Genomic DNA, 21,294 nt, shown 5'->3' with positions numbered 1-21,294 from the left:
AATTGAATACAACAAATAAAAAGTCATGAAAAGTCCAAAACCAAGTAAATAATTTTATCCTAGATTACCAGAACTTAACCTCCTTATATCACTTGGAATTTTTCCTAAGTACAACAAGTTGGAAATGGGTCATGCTGCCTCTGAAGACAGTGTTCAAAATTAATTCCAAAAGTGTGTGTTTAACATAAAGTTAACTATGTTTCCATCGAATAAGATGTTTATTAATGAAAGCTATTTATCATACAAGAAACAGCAAAGAGAAGTCATCATACAGAGATGCACACTAGAAGTGACAGATGGGACAGTGCATGCAGAGATTTCTGTTTCAGAAGGAAGGAATGAACAATAATGCTAAAATTACTGGGGTCTGATCCCTAGCCTCTTAAATGAGTGATAGCTTTTCTTTGAATTTACAGTTGGAAAATGTCATTAACAGATAGGACTAAAACACATTAGCAAGCAGGTGAAATGAATGCTTTTGGACTTTATTTTACAAGTACTGTGCTTGACAAATGTGTGGGATTGTTTTTTTCCAAGAATAATTTTCTTCAGCTATGGGGTGGGCATATTACTGCCTGGCTGCTCTGGTTTATACACGGTTTGTCTCACTTTGTTTAAAATCATATAATTTTAAGCCTCCATTTGTGTTAGACATCATAAAGAACAGAAGTTTTGTTAACATTCAGTAAATGACATTTAAGTCTCTTGGTCTCTCTCTCTCTCTCTCTTTCTCTCTCTCTGTCTCTCTCTCTCTTTTTTTGGCTCAATAGATCTTTTAATGTATGATTATCATAACCTAATATTGTCTTTGTCTTCACTGCAGTGGATTTCCGATCAAACTTTTCCCCTTCTTTTAATACTTTAGGGAATTTTCAAACGTCGGGATGTTTGGCTGTAATGCCCCAAGATTTGTTCTCCCTGAAAAAAATCATAGTGACAATTTATTAACTCCAGAGCAACTTGGCTTTTAGGGGTCTTCAATTTCTATTTAGATTTACAAATATCCATTTGTGCTCAATAGACCTAACATGAAACTTAATCATATTTAAGGTTTCTTTTCATGCAATTACTTTTTCTGCTAATTATCTATTTTTTTTAATTCTAAAAATCAGGCTGAGTCAAATCCATGGGGCATTACTTTTATTGTAGGAAAATATATTTAAAGGTAATTCTAAGCTGAATTGCATTGCACATGCAATGGTAACTTAAAATGAATCGTAAGTTTGGAAATCTCAAAACTATTTGTATGTCTGTATATTAAAAAATTTTGTATTACCATTTTAACAGCTTTACAAATAGATATCAAAAACACACTAGTACAGTTAAACCTTAAATAAATCTGATGGGAAATAAAAGTCCTTAGATTCAAAATGGTTTATTCACACAAATTTAATAGGATATATCACAACTGTTTGGTCCATAAATATTTAAGGGAAATAGTTTCTATACAATGCATTTCTCAATAAACAAAGAAACATGGACAATTCTGCTAGACCACTTACTGTACTATAAACACGAAGCTCAATATATAAGATTATTGAATTTATCAACTATATTGGAAAGAGTGCACAACTGCTTTCTATGACATGTCTGTCCCCTCTAACAGGATACACCATAAAAAGAGTTTCAGAAATAAGAGGTAAAACAGTACAAAACTAGTGAGGTGTCAAAAGGGCTTAAAACAGTTAATTTAACAAACAACACATATATCCTGATTTTTCACAAACTTACTTCCAAGTTATCTCATAAGGCACGTAGGAGAACTGAGTTATAATTAGTCTACTTAATAAAGTAGATCTATAGTACCATATATTGTTCTGTCAAAGAACAAAATTTATAAGTATCAATATTTTACCTGTAAAAGTGTATTCATAAGATCTCAGCCTTACCAAGGTTGTTTGGTCTGGTTAGTGGTAAATGCCCAAAATGTAATAGAAATATGAAAAGTCAAGATTTAAGCTCCATATAAGATGATAACCACACTTGCTAAATATATAATGGCAAACACCTTCTTCTGTTACAGTGTTAACTTATCTTCCATCATCTTTTTTTTTAAAAAATAAGCTACTTTCTGTGCTAATTTTCTAAAGACCCTGAGCAAAAGTTACAATAATGCACTTTAATGTGGGCAGTGAACTGTCAATATGTAACCACACATTTATACAACCAGAAGGACACCTTTAAAATCTATTAAATAACCACTTCGAACGCCAGAGGAGATTTAAGGGGTCCGAAAAGTGGAGAATATGTGCAAAGTTATTCTTAACAATCCACTAAAGCAAGACATGTATCTTGACTTCTTTTTTATTTTTATTTTTTTTAGGAAATCCACAATCTAATTGATATTTAACTACAACAGAAGCATATAGATGAACATTCACCACTGCCCAGACCATTAAGATTTTAGCTTAAATTAAAAGAAAAAAAATGCTACTGTAAACTAGGAAATATATTCAGATTAGCATCCACAAGGCTTCTGAGTTTATCTTTAAACTAAGAACTTCAAATCTCTAACGTCAGAAAAGTTTTTTTTTTTCTGACAAATACATCAACCTGTGCCAAAGTAAAATGAAGCAAAACAAAACCAAAGAATTTTCATTGTTAATATTACTTACTAAGTTTTTTGTTTTAACTTTATTTGTATAGAATGCCAGATACAATATCATGGTACAGCTAAAGCCAATTAAGAGCTATCGATTAAATTATACTGATTTTTTTAACTTCTTAAAAAATTATATTTTGCTTATTTCCATTTTCCCTGGGGAAAAATAATTTAGAAAGAATGGTTTCATACCTATCATCAGCTTGAGAAGGTCAAATGTATAAAATTTCAAATTCTGTTTGGAATTTTCATGGATACACAGGAGGTTTAAGTATTTTTCAAACGTTGAAAAGCAATAACTAACTAATAAGAAAGTTTTGTTGGGACTGTACCCTTAAGAGAAAATAAAAGTCACATTCCTGGTTAGATTTTCCCATGTAATTCATCTTTAATATTTAGATTAGCTACTGTTTCTTTAACCATATTCCTCATTTGTAAGAAAAAGGAATGATTAAAACATTTTTTGCATTTTAAAATTTTTTAAAAAGACAATGTGAAGTTTCCAAACTTTCACAAGTACAGGTAACAGTTGCAAGATTAAAAAATAATTTTAATCAATTATCTGATTCCTTATTAGCCTAATCATGTAACTGGGAATATGATTCTTTGCCCATCACAATACCACTCTTTGTTGGTTTTTTTTTTTTTTTTCCCCTTTGAGATTCTGGAAATAAGTAACATACAATTTTAAGAGGCACTTATTAGAATGATTCCAAAATTCCCCTTACCGACTGAACGATCTAATTAATCTTTTTTAAATCCAAATACACTTTGTAACAAAAAATAATAATAATACACTTTGTAAAGGAGACGATACTGTAAACTCATTTGCCAAGTGGCTGCAAGACACTACAAACCAAGCTGTCATTGTTACTTGCCAAGTATCTTGGGGGTGAGGGAAAAAAATATCGTTTTGTAAATAATAAAATAATCATTAGAATAATAATAAAAAGAAGAGGAAGAATTAAAAAAAAAAACAAAAACCCCAAACCCAATGTTAGAAAAGGTTCGTTAAGGTAGTTTGCGAGGGGCTCGCGGACTCGTGGCTGTCCATGTTAGAGGTCACGGCTGTCACTACAGTGATAGAGGGATTGGTCAGGTCTGTTAAAGTGGTCGCAGTGCCCGGTGGACTGAGCGCGCCGCTGTCTGCCGAGGGCGGGGCCGGAAGCGACGTGCCATCGGCTTTATCAACACCCCCATTCTCCTGCCGCAAAAGGTTCCTTCTGAATTTGGCTCGTGCGTTTTGGAACCAAACCTGCAAACCAATCCCAATGGATTTCTTTACCGATGTTTATTTTTATACTTCCTTTTTTCTTTTTTCTTTCCCTTTCTCTTTTTTAATTCTGTTTTGGATATACGTTTCTCTTTTTAAATGTTTCTTTTCCTTGGGGGAGAAGGGCCTTCCACCCCCACTTTGTTTTTTTGTTTTTGTTTTTTTTCTTTCTGCTTTCTTTGACAACAGAGTAATCCCAGTTAAAACTACAGATACCCTGTTAGCTGCACAGGGGCCCCCACCCCCAGCATTAACGAGTGCCGCTTGGGGGCACAGATGGTTAAGTGGAGATACCCTGGGGAAATGAAGGCAGAGCCATCAAGGGGGTGGGGGTGGGGGTGGAAATACACCCTCATCCCTCAAAGGTTGTCTTTCCAGAAAGAGGACAGGCGAGGTCAGCGGATGTTTCACCAAGTTAGAATCACTCGCATGAAATGAACATCATTGAAACAGATTTCTGGCTGTTTTGAGTCTGACACATGCCAAGTACTCCGTGCACAGGAAAAACCTCCAGGGCCACAGACTCCAAGCAACCGGAAACGGGTGCGTGGAATTTAAAACGCCTGCTGTCTGTCACTGAGGGTGAGAGCATCAGAGGCGACCCCCAGCCACCCACTATCGGTCTCTGGTTAGACATTCTTACCATGATGAGCCTAGCAAGGCACTGGGCCAGCAGGTCTCACTGCAGTATGCAGCGGTCAAATGCGGTTGGTTAAAATGGGAAAATACTCGCTCTGATTGGTTGCAGAGACAGCTAACCATGCTTGTGGCTTTTCAGGAGCTGACTAAAAGGATCCACGTGAATTTGGAAGCTTGGAACCGGGGAGTGAGGCCGCCAAGAGTGTGCTGAAGCAAGGGGGTAGCAGCAGGTCTCCCCAGGTGTGTGCGCACTGACCCTGACGTGGACAGAGGTCTCCAAAGTCACAGCTTGTGCAGATAGCACCACCTGCGTTTGCAGAGCAGTGGGGCAAGCTGAGCTGGCTTTGTGGGCCTGTCTCCCCATCTGTAGGGAGGATGTGGCTGCATTTTAGGAGACCCTGGGTCTCTCTCGCTCTCGCTCTCTGGGCAGTCTCCGGGAAGCCCCTGCAAAAGCTTGGTACACTCTCTAGGGCGGTAAGTAAGGTAAACTAAAGAGAAGCAGTTCAGGAAATCAAACAGGGAAGAGAACTACTTTCACTGCAAGGGGAAGTCGTAGGCACAGCCAACAATGGACACTTCTTACCTGCAAAACTCTTTTGGTCAGGCCCGTTTTCTGAGCAAGTTGCTTGAGGTCCTTGGCGTCCGGGTTGTGGTTGATGGCGAAGTAGGATTTCATGGTCCGCAGCTGGTGATGCTTGAAGGAGGTGCGCATGCGCTTGGTCTTCTGCGAGGGTGGGTAAGGCTGCTGATCCCGGTCCAAGTGGTCGGCCTCGTTCTCGTTACAACCTGTGGCAGCCACAGTGGACGAAAACAAGGGCTCAGTGCAAGGGTCTGCTTTAGCTGAAAAGATGGCCGGTGGCATGCTCCTGCCGCGATGGGACAGCAACGGTGGAGAAAGCTGTCGACCCAATTATGAGCAGGATCCAGACAAAAGAAGGAGGCTAATCGGCCCAAGTCCGCCAAACTAGGCTGTTAAGCGTGGACCCACCCCAAGTTTACGCAGTAGAAAAGTACTAGATACATCTAATACAGTTAGATAAATTATTAGATAAATCTAATCTCTTTGGCTTAATGGTTGCTAGAAAGACTTGAGAAGACGAGTAAGGTCTAAGTGTGGGAGTGAGAGAAATCTTCTCCAAGAGCGAAAAGGAAAAAAAACAAAAACAAAAAACAAAAGACCTTCTTCTACTCTGTGATGTGTATGAGCACGCTGGCCCTCCACACACACGGCTTTCAGAGATTCTTCCTTTCGTCTGTGTTTGTGAAACGAGGTGTAGTCTGTGAAGACAGGAGGGATATGCAAGCCAGTAATTTCAGCTCTCTCAAGTCTAAAAGTTTTACAGAGCCATCTCCCCGCCCCCCTCCCAATGAAGGAAGAATCTAAGTTCCAATTTTTAGCCTTTTCTGCACATCCTAGAATATTTTCAGAAAAAGTTAAAAAGAAGAGGGGGAGAGGTTACAAAATAAAAGCCTGCAAGATTCTTACATAACCAGAAGAATATTACTTTTGAGGACTTTTAGCAGTAACTGGTTCACATGGGGCTAACCAGGATGAAGAGAGTTTTCCCTTGGAGTCACTGGAATAGATATTTCTGAAAGAGAAGGAGCCCAGGTCTGTATTCACTTGGTTCATGCCAGAATCTCTCCTCACAACGCCCAGCTCAGAGACCCTGATGTCCCATTCGGATGGTGGCCCTTTTTGCTCTGGTCCTGTGAGAGCCAGAGTGTGAGCTGTGCCCCTGGCTGGCAGGCCAGGAGGAGGGGAGTGACACCATTACCCCCACTACACAGCCCCCTCCACACTGAGGGCAAAACAACCCAGCCTTTGAAACCAGCCTGAAAGTCTTCATCCCCAGGATGTAAAGATGCGCATTTAAAAGGTCATTTCCGATAACCTCCTAGCTTTGCATAATAAATATGATTACAAGGAAACACTTTGTTAAATGTTTACTGATTCAGCCAACTTTCAAAATTTAAAGGGCATGGCAATTTGTTTTTCCTTTACACCTTACTTCAGTTGTTTATCTGATGTATATCTGACCATCCAGCATTTTAATGCACTGTAATAGAATATCTAAAATCAACGTGATCACATGCCTGTGGGAGAAACCAGAATCTTGAAGAATGTGAGGCGTCTCTTATGATTAGTTGTTCCGTTCTGCTTGATAAAATATTATATGCCTGCGATGCTCTGGTTGCACTCGTGCGTGATCAGTCGTGTCCGACTCTCTGTGACCCCATGGACTGTAGCCTGTCAGGCTCCTCTTTCCATGGGATTTTCCAGACAAGAATACTGGAGTGGGTTGCTATTCCCTTCTCCAATGCTTTGGCGAGAATTACTTTAAAAAAAAACGCTTTCAGTGAATCAGTATACATCCAGAGACCCAACAAGAGTCACCTGCATCACAAAATCCACTTAAGAAATTCTCCCCAATGTCATGAGAGTAGGCGTGAACTAATGACTCCTTTGTTCACATTTCCATGAGACCCGTGAAGAGGGCAGGCAAGTTCCTGGCAAGAAAGACACTATCATGCTCGCCATCGGACCCTCGATGTCCAACACAGGGCCAGGGATTCAACGAGCTTCACATCAAGATTTTGAATATTTGTTCATCCATAAAATCATCAATGACTATTCATGCAAAGTCAGATCAACTTGAGATGATATACACAGCCAAAGGTTGAACAGAGACTCCTTAAACCCCACTGAAAGGGCACCAGGTAACCAGAAATACAGAGAGGATAGAATATGCTTTACATTTTATCCTATTGCACCCCTGGGGAGAGATGTCAAGTTCAAATATTCTACCGAATTGCCCTTTTGTATCCCCAAATGGATGAAACAGCATCTTATGACCTACTATAAAACCATACTTATCTCAGTAAACTGAGCTATATTTCACAACTAGATTATGAATGTAGCCACACCAAAACAGTCAAAGAGGCACACCTTAGTCATTAGAGGCTTCTTCAGATAAGACTTCAATCCTATCCTAGGTGAGTGATGTGTAACTCTTCCTGAACAGCTTATTAAATGGAATATTACACTGGGGCAGAAGACTTAACTTGGTACTTAAATAATGCCCTTACCCACAAGTTACTATTTCTTAGAAATGAGTTTGACTCCTAACCAAACTGTATTACTCATTAGTCTCTAAAATGAATTAATGAAAAATAATTATAGACATTTTTTTCACACACACAATTATAGACAGGTATGATAAAACACAACTTCTCTGAATATGCATTCTGTGTCCATTATGGCTGATTTAAAACTCAGTAGAGAATTTCAGTGTATTAAACACTGCTACGGGACTTGTTTTCAAACAAAATACAATTCAGTGTGCAAAAAGATTAAGTTAGCTCTTGATTAAGATGGTATTCATATAAACAGACAACTGTGGGATCAGTTATGATATTATGCCACTTAATAGCGCAGTCTGTGTCATCTACAGAGTAACTCAGTGCATTAGCCTAAACTACTTAGATTTAACTACAAATGCCTTATGTAAACTTGCAGGTAGCTGTGCTTCCCCAGTCTACTTTTAAAACTACAGGGGTACCCCCTCCCTGCCCACTGAATCATGAGATGAAATGATAACTCTCTTAAAACTGTCTTAAATATACACCTGTGAGTACACACATCTGGCACTATAAAATTAATAAGAAGATCTAACTATTTTATTCTCTGATCACTTAGGAAATGGTCACCTATCCGGAAGTGAGTTTCTATTCTGAAGGAATGCAACCCTCTGAGAACTGATCCCAGAGAGACCACTAGGGGTCAGTGCCAGGCTAATTTAACAACTTCAGGGAGCTTTGGAAGTTTGGAAGCCAAGAAAGAACCTAAGGAGGGGAGATTTCAAGAAGTGGCAAAAATCTAGTCTCTCGATTAATGCTAAATTACCCAAACCAGAGCTATTGGCCCTAGACTAAATCTTCTTCTCACCCCGGAGGGTTTCATTTCAAACCAGCATCCCAAATAGATTTCCTGTGGCTCTAAAATCTCCATCTGCTATCTACACAAAGAGATATTAGGAACAGTCTCAAAGAAAGGCACTTGCCTTATGTCAAACATTTACGGATCTTTGCCTAGCTTCACATCTCTGGAATTCTGAGTCACAAACATATTTTGTGTACATGTGTTTTAAAATATTATCAGTGTAGGAATCAGATCTGTTTAGTAGCAATGTCACTCTTTTCTGAGACTAGTTTACATTTAAGCAGAGATGGCTTCAAAGAAAGATAAAATAAGGCGCTAAAACTGTGGGTCATTTTATTTTCTGCGCTTTTAATGTGGTTTTAATTCACTGAAGCGTTTCCTTGTAATAACAAATGGGCACTGGCTTCATAAACTTTTTTTTAGTGGTAAGCTGATTTCTGGTCAGGCATCTTTAACCCAGTTTCTCTAGATTATTTCACCCAGATCCTTACTGTATGCTGTTTGCTCGTGTCTCTAGGGAAAGTCCCAAAGGGATGCGGTGGACGTTAATTAAGAGTTACTGGCTCTGTGATGCACACTGGCTCTGTTCCGAAGGCCTCCGCAACCTCTCCCTCCTTAATGAACAGAAGCATCAGCTCTCTCCAGAACCTTGCAGCGCCTTAATTTGCAAACTAATGGCCGAATTGGAAATGGAAGTGGAATGGTCGAAGAGGAAAGAGATTCTCATTCTTTTTAAGAAATAAATCTGTACTCTCTGGTGCTCCTCAGAGAAGCAGGAGAAACAGTTTTATTGTCCTTAAAGCTCCCCGCATCTTTCTAATGTAAAGTAAGATCAAGGCGAAATCAAATGAAGCTAATTAGGTTAAACAAACAATCGAAGAAACCAGGCTTGCCGCCTTTGGCTAGAAAGCTCCTCCCCACACTTCTGGACCTTCTGGGAGCCGGGGGCTTCCTGCTCTCTGCAGACCCGGCTAGTCTCTCTCCCACTCTCTCTATTTCTCTCTCTCTCTCTCTCTCTCTAATTAGGGCATTAGGGCCTTGGTGAGTGGCTAGAGATTCCGATGTCATCTTCTATTAATAAAGAACAATCGGTGCCCTGCTTGGCCGCCCCTGGGACCACGCATCAAAGGAGCCCGAGTAACCACACTGGGCATTGTGGCCCCGAATCAGCCTGCTGGCCGAGGCGCAGAGGGGCAGCAGGAGGCCCTGACCCCCGACAGGGGGTTGGCAAAACCCAGGGATGCACCCGCTGCAGGACACTGACCCATCTAGGCGAGGTTTGCAGCCAGCAGTGGGCCCTCCTCCTCCAGTGACCTGGGGTTGAACCCCTGGGATAAAGGTCCCCACCTTCTCGGGGACACCCCCGCTATGCCTCATCTGTGAAATCAGAGCCAGGAGGGAGCTGAGGGGAGAGCTGGGCAGATTTCCCCTTCGGAGCAGGACCCATTTCTGCTTGCTCACACTGGCTGAGTGTCCCTGGGCGAGTCACTTATGAGGGGGAACAGCATCCCTTTACTACTGAGCCACAGCAGCTCATGCACCACACCAGGTATGTGGGGACTGGAAGAGAAAAACAGGCAAGATCCACGCTCTGGGATGCCCACCCTTCGACTGGCATCTGGGTGCACCTGGTAACAGAGCAGGGTGGCCACCGTGAGGTCCCCAAGGTCCTTTCCAACAGAAAGGACTCCCCGAGCCCGAGTCTCCTGCTAAGACGTCCAGTGGGGCTGGGCCAGGGCACCGAAAGTCAGAACGGCTGAACGGAGCGACAGAGGATGAGATGGTCCGACGGCATTGCTGACTCAAAGGGCATGAGTTTGAGCAAACTCCAGGAGATGGTGAAGGACAGAGGAGCTTGGCGGGCTGCAGTCCATGGGGCTGCAAACAGTCAGACAGGACTTAGCGACTGAACAAGAACAAACCAGTCCTGAGGACGCCCCTGAGTGAGCTCCAGGGTTTTCTGTAACCTCTTTTACAGGGGGCTGGGACTCACAGAAAGAGGTTCCATCCTGCTTAGAGGCAGACTGTGGTCCTGGGGGCCTGTCACCATCCTCACCTGGGGGCTGGCGAGTGGGGGGACAGGCTGCCAAAGGGGTACTGGTAGTGAGACTGATGAGTGATGGGTGTGCCCCGCCCCCCCCCCCCAAGCAAGGAAGAAAAGGGCTTTCTGGCCTGTTGCCTTATTTTGTTTTTAATTAAGAGAGAAAGCTGGGGGGTGGGAGGAGGGACGGTCTGAGTGTCTGGAGGGTTTATCACAGGGGCAGTGAGCTGGCTGGACGGTCCCCTGACCCAGGGAAGGGGCAGGCCAGCTCCCATGGACTCTGGAGAGTGACTCCCGCCCCTCCAGCCACTCTGCGCCAACATGAGGGATTTGGTTTTTCAACACTCATGCCAACTGTTTCCCTGATTAACTCTGGGCTGGTGACCACAGCCTCTGTCCCCTCTAGACACACTGGGACTGGGCTCTGAAGATTTTTTTTTTTTTCTTTTTTAGTATTCAGGGAAACCTCCTCCAGGATCTATAACTTGGCCTCCACACAGGAATTGCCCTGGGGCTGTTTGGCTCCAACTGGGAGCCAGAAACTAATGGGCTCATTAACTAATGGGCAACAAGGGTTGGGCCCTGCCTGTTTGGGGGAAGTCGCTGCAGCCCCACTGTTGTGAATGTATTTCTGGCCACAAACGAAATAAAGGTGTCTCTCTCTCCCTTTCTCCCTCTCGCCTCCCCCGTCCCCTTCTCTCTCCTCCCTCTTTCTCTCACTCCATCCTCCAGCTTCTTTCTGAGTGACCGAGAGCTGTGGCGAGAAAAGGGCCATGCTAAGGAAAGAGCCGTCTTGTAACCAAGGAGGGGTAGGGGAGAAGCCAGATGGAATTCTCCTCTGGGCAGACCCGGGGCTAGGGCGGCAGGGGCGGCCAGGAGCGGGTGGGCGCCCACCTGAGTTGTAATTGACGATATCCACCCCCAGCGCTGGGCTCTTCCGTTTCCGGGGCCGCCCCTTCTGCACGGTGCCCGTGCCATTGAAGTAAGGCAGGGCCAAGCCGCCGCTCTTGGCCGCCAGCTCGGTGTAGCTCAGCTGCGGCGGATACTCTCCTTGCAAGAGGGTCTCGAAGTGGGCGCGGCAGTACACCAGGCTGTCCTTCATGCCAAAATGGTCTCCCGTGGTCAGGGTCTTGTTGCACGTGGAGCAGGTGAAACAGCTCAGGTGGTAGACAGAGTCTCGGGCGCGCATGACCATCTCGGAGGCGGAGATGCCGAGGTGGCAGCGGGCACATCTCTGCACAGAGAACCTTCTGGAAGGAAACAGTGGCGTCAGAGAGCTAGCGGAGGCCAAGGCAGGGCCACCTCTCACCGCGGCATCTGGGGGCTTGGTCAGAAGCGGCCCAAGATGAAGATCTGGGAGGGGACTGGGAGGGGAGGACCCACGCCCTCTTGGATATACATTCATTTTATCTGCTGATTGACCTGCTCTGATGAATATGACAAAGAACCCTTACATTAAAATAAGAAGAATCGAGGAACTGATCCTCAGTTTTCTTCCCTGTAAAAATTTTAAAAAGCAAAAACCAAAACAAACCGTGCCCTGGCTAACTCACAACAGTATATTAAGAATATTAAATTGCCATGCCAAGTGAAACCGTCTCCTCGATCACAAGGCATTCACAGGAAGGGTGTTGTTATTTATGAAAGTGTGAGTGTGCATGAAGACATTCAGACACAGCCCAGGGGGAGAAAAAGAAAAGACAGTTCTGCAGAGGCGAGCTAATTCTTTTTTAACCACTGTGCTCGCCCCGGCCTAGAGCGAGCCGGATCGCCTGCCCATCGCTGCGGTCCCCAAGCCAAGAAACACCCAGCAGAATCAGTGAACGCGCTGCGGCCAGTTCACTGTCCGGCGTCTGGGGAGTCTGGCGGGCAGGTTCCAGCCCGCGGTCAGGGCATCTCCGAACTGAGTGGCCTGCGTTTTGTCAACAACAGTTATTTATTCCTTTTCATGGTCATTTAGGTGATTTTCCCGCCACCCTCGCGAAAACCCGACAGCCAGCAGCTACTGCTGCTGCTCTGGCCGCCGGCTCAGTTCCAAGGCACCGGCCTGGCTGAGTTCGTACGTAGCAAACGGAAAACACAAACCAAACCCGCTTTAGCCTCGGTAGATGCGGACACGTTCACTGACCCTCCGAGGACGTGCCCAGTTCCCTCAGCGGTGCTCCGGGGGTCGCCTGAGCGGGAGAGTCTAGACCTCGCTCTAGACCTGGGGTGCCCCCCTCCCGGGGCGTCCTCCCCCCGCGTCTGGCGGGAGTGATCACGCTGCAGTTTGAAGGCGCGCGCGGGGGGCTTCCCTGGGCAGGGGGGAGCCGGGAAGGGACCCAGGGGCTCGGGCTGGTGGCCCTGCCAGGCGGGGAAGGGATGGGGTGGGAATACCTGTAGTAATCCTCCTTGCAGTAAATGCTGCCGTCCTTGGCGAAGCAGGTGAGCTCGGACTCGAGCGCCAGCTTACATTCACAGCACTTCAGGCACCTCAGGTGCCACTGCTTGTCCACGGCCAGCAGGTAGTACCTGTCGGCGATCTTGCCCCCGCAACCAGCGCACAGGGCGGGCTTCTCCGGGCTCAGCGGGGGCATGCCCTGCAAGGAAGCGCGCGCGCGGTGAGGAGCGCGCGGGGCCGCCCCACGCGGGTCCCCGGCGCTGAGCCAGCCCCCGGCCTTCCCGACTCGAGGACCCCCTAGACTCGGCCCCCCCTGCGCGCGGGCGGGCTCCGCGAGCGCCACCGTGTCAGGGGCGCCTCGGCGAAGGCAGGCATCGGGGAAACGTTTGCAGTTTTTCCTTCTGCCGCTCGTACTCTTTCTGCCGCGTCCGTCTGAACCTGGACTCAACCTAAAGACCCGCCGATCACCTCGAACCTTTCCCACAAGGGCTAGAAGGGCATGGACTGTATAGATAGTGGAGGTTTCCGAACTCAAATAATTAAAACTTAAAAAGTGTGGCTTTCGACTCGCCCGAAATGAAACAGAAATTGCTGTTGGAGGACGAAAGGGAGATCTGAACAAGCACATACTGGTTTTCAACAAACACTATTACATTTCTCTCTATATCCCTACAAGCGACGTTGAAAGTAAAAGAGAAGGGAGAGCGTTTAATACTCCTGCTCATAATGTGGTGGATGTTGTTTCCATCGAGGTATATTTGGCAGATCTTGCTGGGGTTATTGGTCCTTCTCCTACTAAGGGAGCACCATATCTGTTCCCGGAAGGTCCGTTATCCCATCACCTCTACACAGGCCCCCATTCCCTGACATAAACATACCTCGGAGATCTTTGTACTGAAAATCTTTCCAATGCCGGCCTTAAGTTTTCCGCCTGTGTCCCCACGACCCGGCGAGGAAGGGGACCCCTCGCCTTAAGCGCAACCCCGCGGTGAAATTCGGGTTTGCATTACCGCTTTTTGTTTTTAAACGGGATAGCCACAAAAGGTGGGTGGTTAACTGCGGGAAATTTCCCTCAGAACTAGCAGAAATGGGTTGGACTTTCCCCCATGAAACCCTGGCAGGCCTGGAAAAGTAGAGTTTCGCCCTTTACTCAGACCAGCTCCCCCCACCCCCCGCACTGAAATTATTTTGCAAATGTAGAAACATCCACCAGCTCGGCTACTTGGTGCTGACCGGCCCCAGGCAGTCTGTCCACCGGCTTAGTTTGAGCTGCGATTCCCGGTGTGACGCCCGAGGATCTACACAGTTCAGTTTGGCTGGAACTCTGCGGAGACTTCTGTCGTTTTCCCCCTCCGGCTCGTAAATGGGAAAGGCGAGCACAGAAATTGTTCATTAGTTTTCTTTACGAAGCGGGCCTGACTTTTACCCTACGTGCCTAATCGACACAGCGTGGTCGACCACAGCGTGGAAGGGTTAGAAAGTTCTCGCGCTTGGGCTCGGCGCCCCGCTCCTCCGGATCAAGCTACGCGCGCCAGGCCCGGGAGCTGACCGAGCCGGGCCGCCAGAGATCCCCCGACCATCGCGGCCTTTGCGCGTTCCGCGTCCCGAGCGTCCGGAGGACGCATTCTAGTGCACCCCGAACGGCCGGTCTCCAGACCCAGGGACTGGAAACCCGGAGCTTCAGCTCGGCCCGGACGCTCGGCCGCGCGCCGCAGCCCGTGGCCCGCACCCGCTCGCCCTCGGGCCGCCGACCCTCGCCGGGGAGGCGCCCGGGAGTCCAGCGGGCTGGGAAACCGGCGTCTGCGCCGCCGGAGAGGACGTCGCCATCCTCTCGTGCCCGACTAGCCCTGCTTCCCGCGGACCAGCTGCGGCGGAGACGAGCGAGCTCGGGCTCTCAGGAGTGTAGCTAAATCAGCAAGGGGCCCTTTCTTACCCTGCAGAAGCCAGGCGAACAGAAGATAACCCACCCGCCGATCGCAGCGGACGCGCCTACGAACCGCCACCCTCGCCCGGGCGCCTCGGCGGCTCGACTCGGCTCCCCCGGCGCGCGCGCGGACTCCCGGCTCCCGCGGCCGCCGGCCCTTCCTTACCGCGTCGCGGCCGTTGAGCTGGGCGCCTTTGGCCAGGCGGGCCTCGCTCTTGGATCTGCGCTCCATCTCTTCCATGATGCCTTGGATGTGGCCTCCGGAGATACCGTGGAAGAGCATGGCTGGGGGGCGGAAAGGACACGAGCTGTCTTCTGCTCGGCACCCCACTATTTCCATATACACTCGCCCCGGGGGCTCTCAGCTCATCCGAGAAGAAGAAGCGGGGAGCGCAGAGGCGGGGCGATGGGAGAGCGCCGAGACGCTCGGGGACAGAGGGAGAGGGGGAAGAAGAAAAGAGGCAGCCGCGGTGGAAATGGGTCTGCTCGGAAAAGAAGAAGCAGGGGGGACCCCAGCCCCGGCGACTCCCTGAAGGAGATGCGCAGAAAACAAACAAACACGGGAAGGGGGGAGCGGAGGCGAAGCAGACGTATCTGACCTCTCTGAGAGCTCGAGTTACTAACGGGGAACAACTGCGGGGCGGGGGAGGGGGGAACAAAACCTGGTGGAGAAAGAAAATAATTTTGAACACAAAGAAAGAAAAAGAAGTGCTATTTTCAGCGGTCCCTGGCTGCTTGCAAGTTCCCAGCGCCTGTAGGTTGGGTTGGGGACTGCTCCTGCCGCCGGAGCGGTGTCCAATTTGTTAAGAGACTAAAGCCAGCCCATTTTTGATAATTTAGTAGGAGGAGTTCTCTCCCGGAGCCGCCACGGATTTTTATTCAGACAACAAAGACCTGTCATACTCCTCTCAACCCCCTGGTGATGGGGAAGCGGGGACAAACACTGGGGGGGGGGGGGTGGCGTAAGGGGGAGGCAGGAGGAGGGGGCATTTACTTCCCCCCAACACACACACACACACACACACACACACACACACACACACACACATCCTTCCAGGAGTTCACAGCAATCACGTTTTAAAGTGAAAAAGGAACCCTTATTGTCCCCGCCCTGGTGCAGAAGGCAGAGAGTCGGCCTGTTTGGTCCAAGTTCAAGATCAGACCCCGACTCAAGAAATGCAGAATCCTAGCCCCAAACTTCACGTCTCCTTCTTGTGGACTTTCCGGTCCCCAGCTCGAGGGGACCCCAAATAAATAAATGTTGGGCAGGCATTCCTCTCCTCCCCCACCCCTGACTTCCTCAACTCACTTTTTAAAAGCAGGCTTGCTTCACCTCCCCACGGCCTCCCGACCCCACCTGGGGCTGAAGCAAGCCCCAAAGTGAACGGGAACTAAGAGAGCCTCTGTTTTGGGAGTTTACTTATGGCAAAAAAAAAAAAAAAAAAAAAATTCTTGGAACAATCAGTGTAGGGGACAGGGCGTGGGCTTGGAGATGTGTGCGCAACTGCAGCGTGGCCCCGGGGGTTGCCGGTTCAGGCTGGGAGAGAAACCGATGGCGAGTCCCGCGTCCCGGAGGAAACCTGTCCATGTGGGCAGCGAGGCGGGGGCTCGCGCGAGCTTAGCGCCGCCCCCCACATCCCGGGACCGGGCGCGCCCCGCTGCCCCGGCTGGACTGGGGACCTGTAAACGTGGGCGCCCCGCGCGGTGAGGAGGATGCGAAGGGGCTCCTCGCCATGGAGGAGGGCGAGGTGAGAGCTGACGGGCAGAACGGCAGCCCCCGTGCCTCACAAGAGGCGGGATTGTTCCCGCGAGCCGCGGCCCCTCCTCGGCCCCGTTAAAAAGTGGCCACAATACTCGGATATTGTCGATTCATGCAAAATGCCAGAAGCCCCGGAGGGCCCGACGCGGGGAGCGGCGGCAGGAACCGACTCAGCTCCCAGCCGAGAGCGGGAAGACCCGGCGGGCCTCCACGGGTCTCCCCCAGGCTGCCCGTTCCCCCACCGCGCCCCGTCGGCTTTGCGGGGACCGCGCGCTTCTCCCGGCAGGTTCGGGACACCCGAGGGGTCCTCTGGTGGCAGACTCGCGTCCCTCCCGGAGGAGCCCGACCGGGAACGGGGGCCAAATCTCGAAAGATGGAAAGGGGGAGGAAAGAAGGGGGGAGGGAGGAGAAAGGAAGGAAGACGAGAACGGTGCCGATCCGACTTCCTGTCCCAAAGCATCGCCTTCTGAAGCTGCTGGAATCGCCTCTGCCATGAAACCCAAGACTCGCCGGCTTCCCCCTTGCTCTTTTCTCAGGGTCAAAAAAAAAAAAAAAAAAAATGTTATTTGCAGACTGGACGCTGTTACGGTCCTCCGGGTGCCAGAATACAGCTCATAAAACACAATTTCACACACACACACACACACACACACACACACACACACACACAGACAAAATGAAGCCAATCAAGTGAACTAAACTGGAACTAAACTGGAGACCTTCCCCACCACCCCCCTCCTACTCTGGCAGCCCTACTGGACAGCAGGGCTGCTATTTACTGTAAGTAATGTAATTAGCCCCTTTGGATGGAAATCAATGAACTTTTCAAACCCACGTGCACCAGCGCAGGGGCTGCGGGCAACACCTCTTTCAGAGACGGCAGGTCCTCTCACAAAGGGGCAGACTGCCTTTCCACAAGAGAGAAATGGGCCCAGGGAGGGGGAGGACGAGGACGGGGGAAGGGAAGGGGGAGGAGGGGGGAGGGAGAGGAGGAGGAGAGGAAAGAGGAGGGGTCTCTGAGAAGGACATCCTTTAACCAAGGAGGCTCCAAGGGAAAGTGAACCTGGGACCTCACTCCAGGGACTCGCTTTGTCCAGTTTCTGGGCTAACTCCCCCCACCCCTCACCCCCAGGTGGAGGTTGGGAACTGGGTTTGGGTTTGGCTCTTGCTGCATCTGGGTCCTGCTCAACAAAAATAAACAAAGAGCCGGAGAACACCACTGCCTTCTTGCTGGGGATGAAATTTTGGAGACTTCATTAAGTGAGGGTTTACCAACAACTCCAAGGAGAGGCCAGAACTTTGTGAAGCGTCTCCAGGGAAGCAGGCACGGAAGGTCCTGAGCCCTCCGGTCCCTGAGCCCTCCAGTCCTTGCTTCCCTCATCCCTCTCCTGCATACACAGATTTGCTCCTTGACAGTCGGGTACAGGCAGGGCGGGGGACCTCCTGCCATCAGCTTCCGGGTTGGAGCCCGCTGTCTCCGCTTTTTCTCATAAACCTGGGGTTATAAGTTCCTGTGCCGGGTGGGATTTGCTAACTTCCCATAAAGATGCCAACTGCTTGCCTTCTTCCTTCTCTGCCAATGCAGGAAGTTTGCCCAGACCTCGGGGTGGGGCAGGGGGGCTGCTGGAGTTTGGGAGGTCCTCCTTAGTCCTGTGGCCATCAGAAATCGCTCCCGGTGGGCCCAGCCCTGCCTCCTCTCCAGGCTCCAGAAAAAGGGCTGTGGCCCGGGACGTCCTAACCTTTTTGTCTTGCAGCCTCGGGGAGTTGGCCCACTCCCCCCCCCCACTCCCCAGCACTCTCAAGGGACAGTAAGCACTTCCAGGAGAGGGTCTCTGCCTTCTTTCATCTCTCAAGAGGAGGTGCTGGGGCGCGGAGCGGCCCTGGGGTGCTCTCTACACGCTGGGGTGCTGCTCACTCAGTTCCCGGGTCTAAGTCCCCGCACCTCTGGCTGGGACTGGTGCAGGGACCGCCCCCGTCCGCAGCCCACAGTGACTCCTCCAGTCTCCCGTCTAAACTCAAAGCTCTCTTTGGAGCAAGGCGACAGAACCCTGGCTAGGGGCTGCCCTCCGTCCGACGGAGCACACTTCATCCACTCTGCCCTCTTTGCTCCGCCAGCTCCTGTGGCGGCTTTGAGGAAAGCGGACGGCAGCGACTGCGGGCACGGGAGTTGGGCTCGAGGGTCGAGGTCCCGGAATCTCCTCGAGGGCCGCAGCCGGGTACCTCTCCAGGAGAGAGAGAGAGAAGCAAAGGGAAAGCACCGCTTCACCCATGGGCTGACAGAGGCTTCAGGGTCGAGAGAAGAAGCCTCGATTGTGAGCACAAACGAGGTCGCTTTAGACCTGAATTTTGGAGGTCAAGACGCTCTGCCCCGAGTTTGCCCTTAAAAGGGCAGAGGTCACCTTTCCTCCTGACCCTTATTAAGCTGATGGAGGGTCCTCCTTGGTCTGAAAGGTGCAGCTCTCGAAGAGGCGTCCAGCTTCCGGCATTGCCCTGAGCACCCCAGGGCCAGGGGAGTCAGCGCCGTCCTGGGGCTGGGACCCGAGCACCCAGCCCTGCACGTCGCGGGGCCTCCGCCCGGCGGGGGGGCGAGGGGATGGTCCTGAGGCTCTCCAGCCTGTCTCCATCCTCGGGCTAAGGGCAACTGTGGGTACACCGAGGCGGCAGAGCCAAGCCTGGAGCCGCGCACCTCGGCGTCAGTCCTCCGAGGAGGGCAGCCAGCCCCGGTGGGAGTGGGCTGAGCGGCTCCGGGCCGCGCGAGCTCTACCGCGCGGAGAGGGAGCCCCGCGGCAGGCCCCGCCGGGCACCTCCGCCCGGAGCGCTCCCCGGCCCGCGGCGCGCGCGGGGCTCTGCCCTCGGGTGAGCGCTGCGCCTACGCGCCCCCTTCTCCCCGCAAGGCTCCCCACCCGACCCCGGTTTCTTCTCTAAGGGCCCGCCGCCCGGTGGCGAAGACCGCTTCTGAAATCTGAAGCCCTTTCACCTGGGATTTGCCGCGCGGCGGGCCCGCCACCGCCACCGGAATAAAGGGGGCCGTCTCCCCCAGCCCCCACTCCGCGTCCGCGGAGATTGCCCACAGAAACCGCTGCGCGGGAGTCAGATTGAACCAAAAATGGGGGGTGAAGGCAGTTTCCGGAGGAGACGCGGCATCTTCATGGCGCCTCCTCCCCACCCGCCTCATCCCTCCCATATCCATCCCCGTGAGGAGACGCCCCCAGCAGCTATGCCGAGGACCGGAGCGCATCCCTGGCGCCCCGACAACTCGCAGCGCAGTGGCTGGGCGACCTCCGGGCCCCCGCGCCTGCACCCCGAGAATCTCAGGCCTCGGAGAGCAAGGCCGGACGAGGGAAAGGCGCCTTTCAGGACTAATGTCAGCGGACTCTGAACGAGACCGCGTATTTTAGAGCCTACTGATCGCGGTACGATCTCCAGGGCAAGCACGACCCCTCTTCCTCCCACCCGATGAAGGCGGGTACACGCGTGTGCACACCCACTTACACACCCACGAGACAAATGCTCCGGCCTAGGGAACAGGGCACGAGAGAGAGCGTGGCGGGTAACTCACCTGCCTCCAGAGTGGTGCCGTTCAGCATTCTGCGAGCTGGGGTGGCTCACGCCGCGATGGTGGCTGCACCGCAGAGAACCGGCGCGTCAGCTCCACGGTGGGGCCTGGGACCCCGCGCGCCTCCTCCACCCGGGAGGCGCGTCCCAACCGCTTCTCCCGCCGAGGCCTCGGGGACCGAGCGGCCTTCGGGGAAGCCGGGCCGCCTCCGGTAGATGCTCCGGGCGCTCCTGGGCGCCCGGAAGTCGGGAGCACACCGAAGGCGGAAAACTGCTCGGATCAGACAACCCCAATCGAGATCTTACCTTGAGGTCCAGACGTTCCCTCCAAGAAGCCAGTCCGGGGAGAAGAAGAAGGGCGGCGGCGGCCAGAAGTGCGAGCCAGTCCCCAGAATCTCGCCAAGGGGGCCTCTGTGAATCCAAATAATCAGGTGGTTGGTGGGTGGGTCTTTCTGTGTCTCTTCCCTTCTCCTCTCCCTCTCGGTCGGAATTGACCCGAATCCCTCACCTCTGACCCGCAGCTCGCTCCACCTGTCTTTTATTTCCATTTATACTTCCAGATCGGGAGGAGGAGGAGAAGGGGTGGGCAGAGGGCACCGGCGCGGGCCAGGGCCGGGCGACAGCCTCTGAGGCTGCGTCCAGCCCTCCCAGCCTCTCAGCAATCAGGGGAGGTGTTAATGGAGGAGACGGCCGGGAGGGACCCTCATAAAGCCAGGAGCCCCCCAAGGACTGGCGTCCCGCGGCGCGCCCTGCCCCCCTCTCCCCGCCCGAGCCCCAGGCCCTCCTTGGCCTTCCCAGAGATGCTGGCACCTCAGAGATGCTGCCGCTGCCAGCTGGTGCCCGCATAGACGGCGAGCGGGCGGGAGCGCCTGGAGGGGCGCCGGGGGCTGAGCCACGGATTGCCCGCCCGCCGCACCCCCTCCTTTCCTCTCGGCGCTCCGGGGACAGGTGCCCGCAACCCAGCCCTGCGCGGTGCGCTCTGCGCCCGAGGGTGGCCTTCTCCAGCGGATCAGCGCGCCGGCCCCAGGTATCCCTGCAGCCCGGCTCCGGCTAGGAGGCGGGGACGGCGATCCATCCGGAGAAAACCGACTCAGACCCCGGGAGACGAGCGTTTTCCGGCACAGACTCCGATGCTCGGGACACGGCGGGTGCCAGGGTACCTGGTCGGTCTCGGCTTC

The 21,294-nt window shown here is 51.2% G+C and overlaps 1 protein-coding gene across 6 annotated transcripts; it reads right to left on the bottom strand.

Annotated features, from left to right (window-relative positions):
• Nucleotides 1-464: 464 nt before the first annotated feature.
• LHX9 (LIM homeobox 9) lies at nucleotides 465-21,067 on the bottom strand. 6 transcript variants are annotated; one of them, XM_061383702.1, is made up of 7 exons: nucleotides 20,423-20,681; nucleotides 20,121-20,183; nucleotides 14,969-15,087; nucleotides 12,875-13,077; nucleotides 11,393-11,748; nucleotides 5,098-5,300; nucleotides 465-918 (listed from the first exon to the last, which is right to left on the bottom strand). In XM_061383702.1, exons 2-7 carry the CDS (start codon nucleotides 20,146-20,148, stop codon nucleotides 862-864), a joined length of 966 nt encoding a protein of 321 aa, XP_061239686.1. In that variant the 5' UTR covers nucleotides 20,149-20,183; nucleotides 20,423-20,681; the 3' UTR covers nucleotides 465-861. The 6 variants fall into 6 exon arrangements, 5 of the variants coding, with proteins under 5 accessions (XP_061239686.1, XP_061239685.1, XP_061239683.1 ...); XM_061383699.1 differs by lacking the exon at nucleotides 465-918 and adding an exon at nucleotides 1,374-3,857 and having other exon boundaries at nucleotides 20,423-21,067; XR_009730121.1 differs by lacking the exons at nucleotides 20,121-20,183; nucleotides 20,423-20,681 and adding an exon at nucleotides 2,795-3,857 and having other exon boundaries at nucleotides 14,969-15,693.
• Between the last annotated feature and the right edge of the window lie 227 nt (nucleotides 21,068-21,294).

The sequence above is a fragment of the Bos javanicus genome, chromosome 16, assembly GCF_032452875.1.
Source record: "Bos javanicus breed banteng chromosome 16, ARS-OSU_banteng_1.0, whole genome shotgun sequence".
Taxonomy (NCBI): Eukaryota; Metazoa; Chordata; class Mammalia; order Artiodactyla; family Bovidae; genus Bos; species Bos javanicus.
This window is presented reverse-complemented; position numbering and strand designations above follow the sequence as displayed.